We start from the raw sequence: 6,635 nt of genomic DNA on the forward strand, positions 1-6,635 counted from the left end.
ATGCAACAGTGGAGACAGAAACGTGAAGATTCAAGATGTAAACAAAAAGAGGAAGATACAGAAAGTGATCCACAATCAGCAGGTTGAGAGATGAAGAGACATGAACACAACCTGACAAGAAAGAAACACTGTTACAGCCTCATTCTCTAAAACATTTGACACATTTGATAAATCCAACTTTAATCAACTCAGTGTAAAAATATTGACATCTTTTCATCCAGGGACTAAACAATACTATAGTAATGTTTGTTGTGCTGGAGGTAGGTGGTTACCGGCCTGGTCCAACCAGTCACTTTGACAAAAATAAACAGTATTGTCACGAGGTGAGCTGATTGAGGGCAGGAAGCCACTTTGTGTGTTGTACAGAAACGGCTCGTCCGCTGATAACTCAATACTACTTCAGGAGACATAAAACGGATCGCTGTTCTTCTTCAAACACGTAAGTAACTAAAACGTACTGTATGATTCACACTTTGTGTTTTTATTTATCAACTGTGGGACATTACTGCTGATATTTAGACCGACGAACATATTTATTAACTCGCAGATTAGAAAATCGATTCGAACAATTCGGCCCAAATATTTACACAATGTTGTTTTTTTTGTATTAAACTATATTTTAATCGATATTAGTTCGGATGATCGGGACATTAAACCTGCGTAGTTTTTAAAGTGCGCAACAGCCTGTTTCCCTTATTGTGATTTCCGTGTTAACACGGCAGTCTTTCTACATTATTCACAATCACCTGCAATACCTATTGTTATTGTTTTTTTCAATGCAATAAGTAGGCTAATTGTGAAAAGTTAAGAGAAACATTAGAATCAGCTTATCAAATATAATTAGTAAACCTTTAAACCCTAAACAAGGCCTGTAGCGAGCCTATAGAAGGGGGGAGGGGGGATTATTCTTCTCAAGTTTTTACCTCATTTAGTATTTAATTATGAGGTTCGAATACTTAATTTTGGTGACTCTTTATGCTGGATTAGCTCGTCTGCTGGTATATTAATGAGAACGCTTTTTGATGCACCCAAAATATTTACTACAATGTTGTCAAATTACTTATCACTTTTTTAGTCAATCGAAAGCAGGCACAAACAAACGCACGCACGCCTCAAACATTTTGCTATGAGTGCATAAAGTTAGTTGCGTGGATTGTTGATACATTAGACGTAGATCGTTACGTGTTGCGTGATACTTCATTTAAGATCATTGTGTGAAAAATTATATAGCTTATTAACATTACACTAACCCTGTGTGCACAGATAATGAGAACCATTGATATGCATGTGGAATCTTTGGTTTTTATGGAAAATTAAAAAAAACTATCTGTGTTTCCTTTCCAGCTCAGTATCTGATTGTGATGCAGCCAGAAAGTAGTTCAGCAGGAAATCTGCGTCCTCACTTTCTCGTCCTCGTTCATGAACTTGGGGAGGGGTTCATTGTTCCTGGGTACAGCTGACAAACACCTACCAACACATATGAACAGGTAGGACATAATTCTCAAACTTAGGACTAAGACCCCTTCACGTTTTCACATTTTGTGATGTTGCAGCCCTATGCTGAAATTATTTCAATTCAGTTCTCTCATAAATCCACACCTGATGCCATTGCAAATGAATAAAAAATTAGAAAAGGGGTAGAAATATTCTTCATATACAGCATCCCACTCTCCTACCCTACACTCTCTATTTTTTTTACATTTTTCTTTTTTTTTTCTGGTTTTGTTCTATTTTTTGTTTGGTATGGTTTTCGTTTGGTGTTTTGTAGTTTTTATTTATTAGCTATTTATTTCATTGTACATGTACTGTATGTAAATTTGTGCAATGGACTCGGAAATCAACGGTTGTCTAGAAGATCGTGAAAGAACATTGCAATAAAGTATTTAAAAAATATATGTAGTAAGACTATGTTCACACTTGGCGTCTTTTTTGACAAGAAAAAGTTGACTAGGGCGCAGTTTTTAATCCAAAAAGCAGCCGAGAGCATCTTTTTTTGCTACAACAGCTACTGTTAACAGTATCCTAGCTAGAGCGCTATGTGGAGCGGTGCTAATGTTAGATAAAACAAAGCGGTGGAGCAAGCTAGAGAAAGAACAGAGAGAGGGAGAGCGGTGCTGCTAACGTTACATAAAACAAAGCGAGTTCCCTGTACAGGGAGCACCCGGTCATAGCGTATAACTCGCTGAGCTCCGACTTCATTTTTTCTCGTTGTTATTTAAATGACAGTTCTGGCTAATCCGCTTGTCATTGGTCGGCTGTCAAAAAAACACTTTACGTAGGGCGTTTTTTGAAAAAAAGTTGAACTTTTTTCAACTTAAAAAAAAAAGATGCTGTGTGCTGTAAAAAAAGAAGTCGGCGGTAGCGTTTAAAAAATCCCTCAGGACTTTTTTTAAACCACGGTTTTACTCCGGAGGATTATAATGTTAAACAGATGCTGGCAGCTTAAAAAAAGATGCCAAGTGTGAACATAGCCTTAGTGAATTTTGAGCTCATGTGTTTTTGACTCCTCACCTCTGTCTCCTCTCACAGGGAGAAGATGATCTGCAGCATCCTGCTGCTCTTCATCCTGACCTCATGTATCTCTGGTTAGTTTACAGCTTCACTTTATTGTCCACAAACACACCTTCACCCTCACTAACAGACTTTATGACTTCCATTTTAGAATGTCAGTGAAAGTATCCTGCATTTATTGTTAGTATGATGTACATTTTTTTTTACTTTTGCATCTTTACAGTATTTTACAGCTCTGAGAGCATCACTAAACTGCACAGGAACATGAATAGATGCTCCCTTTAGTGGCAGAAACTCATTACTGCAGCTTAGAAAGTTTTATTTAATTCTCTAATTGTTGGATGTCTTGCGGGGGAAAAAAACAACCTTTGCTGTATTTGTAGTTCACATTCTTTTTTAGCATCAAGGGTTGGTGTCTATCACTTGTGTGTAATAAGCAGGATAATAAAAAAGACTAAATAAACTTTCAGCTTTATCATGCATTACCTTTTTTAAACTGTAGTGTCAGAAACGCGTATAGATTCACTTTCCTTCTCCGTCTCCTCCACAGGAACATTTGTAGTGAATGTGACACAGACCTCCTATCAGGCAGAGGAGAACCACAACGTCACACTGGAGTGGACGTTCACAGCTAAAGCTGACAGGCCCATCAACTCTTTTATAATCTTCTGTGAACTGTTTACCGATCTCAAAGTCTCCGTCCTGTTTCTACTGCATGAAGGTGTCGAGGTCCCAGAGTCTCAGGATGAACAGTTTGCAGGACGAGTCCAGTGGGACAAAGACGTCCTCCGAGGAGGACGACTCAGACTCCACGTGTCCAGGCTCAGGACTGAGGACTCTGGTCGTTACGTGTGTCAAATGATCACAAATTATGTTGCCACTTTCTTTAAATGCCGCCTCAATGTCACTGGTAAGTTGTTTCAGTAGAGCTTTCTTAACAGGTTCAATTGAGCAGCTTTTTAGGCTACATTTACATTGCTACGTTTTGGTTTAAAAACCAATATCTTTTGCTACGTCTACACCTCCCATTCACACTGCTGTGGCGTTTCAGAGCCTCTAGTCTCGCATTGCCAGACCTTCCTCCACAGCTCGGCAGAGGAGGGTCTGGCTAGTCTACAACAACACCAACACTGACGCCAATGTTTCGCCGCCTGATTTGGTCTTATTGGTCATGACGTCTCGTTCTCTGAGACTAAACGTTAACATGGCAACCACCTGCAATGGGCAGAGTATACATGCTGCCTACTGTTTACCCCAGCAAACGCATACCCAGTATATGAGAATGTTGATGAGATATGCAGCTTGGGTGTGGTAGAAAAACACTTGTGCACAAAGATCGCTTTTGGCTCAAAACGTAAGCAATGTATGTGTAGCCTTAGATTAATAAGAAAAGTATTGGGGTCTTCCAAAATCCTTTCATTTCCTTTTAAATTGAAATGTTTTTTTTTTTTCTCATGAATGAAACATATTTGTTTGGTCTCTTTACAGCAGCGAGGGATCGGCCCGAACCTGATCTGTCTCCAACAGCAAGTCCGCTACAGCCAGAGAGTCAGGGAAGGATCGGCATCTGGAGTGGACTGATACTGACGGCAGGATTAGCTAGTGTGATGATCGCTTTTTACTTGTTGTTTCTTCACTCTCTGCTTAAAAAGCTAATTTCCTTCATTTACCCTCCGCATTGCAAACAAGAGTTCAGTCCAGTTTGATAGTGTCACATTTTATACCATGGACACAGACAAATAGTTTCTCATTGGCTGGCAGTTTATAAAAAAAACTTTGTACCAGGACACATAAAACATAACAGCAGGTAACCATAGCAACAATTGTGATGCTTCACACATGTGACATCAGCAAAAATGACCACAACCAAACTGTTAAAGTTGATTGAATGATTGAAACACATTCATGGAATAAGAGTCGGGCTGCGTCCCAAATTCCATACTAACATGTTATTTAGTAGCTAAAACAGTATGTGAGACTTTTTAGTATGTCCGAAACCTTAGTATACACCAATAGTGCGTGAATTGCATACTCTTTCTGGTAAAATATTACATTATGCAATACTGGACACTACACCGGCATAAATATCCCACAATGCAATGCGGTAGTAACAACAACGTTCATAAAAGACAAACAGACAGAAACCAAGGAGCTCGGTAATGTCAATAACGCTCTAATTTACATTTCTACTTATTTAAACCATTGCTGGTCTAGTTATTCTAGTTCTAGCTATTCCCCTTTCAATAATTTAAGAATTATCTGGCGATGCCGCTAGCACGGAGACCGGCAGGGGTTCCCATGGTTACGTGTCTCCAACGGCATGTAGGCGCTCAGGAAGTGACGTTGAATATTACAGCTTAGTGCGTCCAAAAAGATCCACACTACTGTTTATTTACCCCAAAGTATGTTGAACGATAGTATACATGTTAAGTATGTAGTGCAGAGTATGCGATTTCGGACCCAACCTCATAGTACTCAACGGATAGGCAAACATAATATGGAGGAAACAATGCTCTATGTCATTGGACGTCTCATCACTTAGACAGATCTGAAGACTGCACTATATTCACTTTATCGAAATATCTACCTTGTACAGTGTGTAAAGCTAATCTTAAACATTTATCTGTTGTATTTAAAGCTCTGAGACTTTTTATAATATATATACTGTATATGTATATATATACGCATATAGAAAAAACTTGTGTCCTGAGATAACTTCTGTTATGATTTGATACTATGAATTTAATTTAATTAATCATTAAAAAGATTACAAAAGTACATTTTGTGTGGTATTAAAACAATCTAACAAAAACTCTTATATTGAATGAAGAAACCCTGTACAAGCTACTGCAGTCTACTTGTATTTATTACAATATGCTAAAATTGTTAACTATACACATTCTATATTACCCTCTGACTTGAAAACACTGATTTTATGCTGGATCATACTGATGTCAGGAACTGACAAGAATGAGGAAATAAAATGAGAGACACTTCTCTTTTAAAGGTGCTGTAGGTAGGATTGCGAAGATCCAGGACTTAGCCAAAAAATGTGTTACATCTGAAGCAGGGGAGTTAAATCAAACACTCCTGCATGGGTGGGAACTGCCCCTTTCAGGTGCAATTAATCACGCCATTACAGGCTATATATCTACAGACTTCCTCCCTTTTGCACTTTCTTCTACCCCAACCGTGATGTGTGTGTGTCTCCTGTAAGTTGATTTACTTCAATGCTGTTTGTTAACGAATGATGTTTTAAACCACACACATTCAATCCTTCTGTAAATAAATGCCCTGCTTTAACTGCCCACCTGTTTCTCATTTCATGCTGACACCAATTGAGTCAACTCGCCAGTGTTTCCTTCAATGCAATTCTTTTTGTATTGCATTGTATTTGTGCTCCATTAACATGCCACTAAGAATTTACAATATATTAAGCCTTTTCTTTTGTCCTTACTTGCTGTCTCGCTGGTTGAACTTTTTCAAGTGCACCATGGGACAAATCAAGGGAGTTTGTGCCACGATACTAAGCCAAGAAACTGACAGTAATGTGAGAATGGGGTTTTGTTCCTCGCTAAGGTGTAACATGTTTAGTCACGCCAACTTTCTGTTCCAACATAAAGGCCTTAGTATATGTGAACTGTTTAAATTGGCTTGAAATACAACACTTTGAACATTGGGACACAGTTCTCCCCGGGGAAATGGGAAAAAAACAAGTTTTTGACTCGCCTAGATTTGCGCATTGACAACTCACTGGCTGCCTGTTGCTGAGAAGAATTCAGACTTAAAGACCAGATAACTCCGTCCTCTTGTCTCCTGGTTGGGTCCTTATATGACTGAAGACATGCAAGGTAATGTATGAATGTGTGGCTGTTGTGATATGACTCCTGCATGTATAGATTTGGTTGGATTAGACAAGAGGTTAACAAATAATGTAGTTGATTCACTTATTTAAAAGACAATTCAACAACAGTGTAACACACTTAAATTATTGAAGACATATCATCCTAAAACCTTAGCTACATAAAAAGCATGCTCTGAGACATTAAACATCTGCAACATTGAGTAAAGTATAGTTTTGAATTCACAAGGTTGTTAGTGTTTACTGTTAATATTCTGTTCAT

General features: G+C 38.4%; 1 protein-coding gene across 1 annotated transcript; it reads left to right on the forward strand.

Moving 5' to 3' along the window:
• Nucleotides 1–311: 311 nt before the first annotated feature.
• LOC114545784 (uncharacterized) lies at nucleotides 312–5,819 on the forward strand. Its single transcript, XM_028564310.1, has 5 exons — nucleotides 312–439; nucleotides 1,345–1,487; nucleotides 2,530–2,585; nucleotides 3,062–3,421; nucleotides 4,000–5,819. The coding sequence occupies exons 2-5, from the start codon at nucleotides 1,420–1,422 to the stop codon at nucleotides 4,215–4,217; spliced, it is 702 nt and encodes a 233-aa protein (XP_028420111.1). The 5' UTR covers nucleotides 312–439; nucleotides 1,345–1,419; the 3' UTR covers nucleotides 4,218–5,819.
• The last annotated feature ends 816 nt before the right edge of the window (nucleotides 5,820–6,635 follow it).

This window comes from Perca flavescens, chromosome 19 (assembly GCF_004354835.1).
Source record: "Perca flavescens isolate YP-PL-M2 chromosome 19, PFLA_1.0, whole genome shotgun sequence".
NCBI lineage: Eukaryota > Metazoa > Chordata > Actinopteri > Perciformes > Percidae > Perca > Perca flavescens.

Coding starts and splice junctions, on each gene's coding strand:
- LOC114545784 (XM_028564310.1), top strand. CDS start 1,420: ATGAACTTGGGGAGGGGTTCATTGTTCCTGGGTACAGCTGACAAACAC. Junction 1,488..2,529: donor CTACCAACACATATGAACAG/GTAGGACATAAT, acceptor CTCCTCTCACAG/GGAGAAGATGATCTGCAGCA. Junction 3,422..3,999: donor ATGCCGCCTCAATGTCACTG/GTAAGTTGTTTC, acceptor GTCTCTTTACAG/CAGCGAGGGATCGGCCCGAA.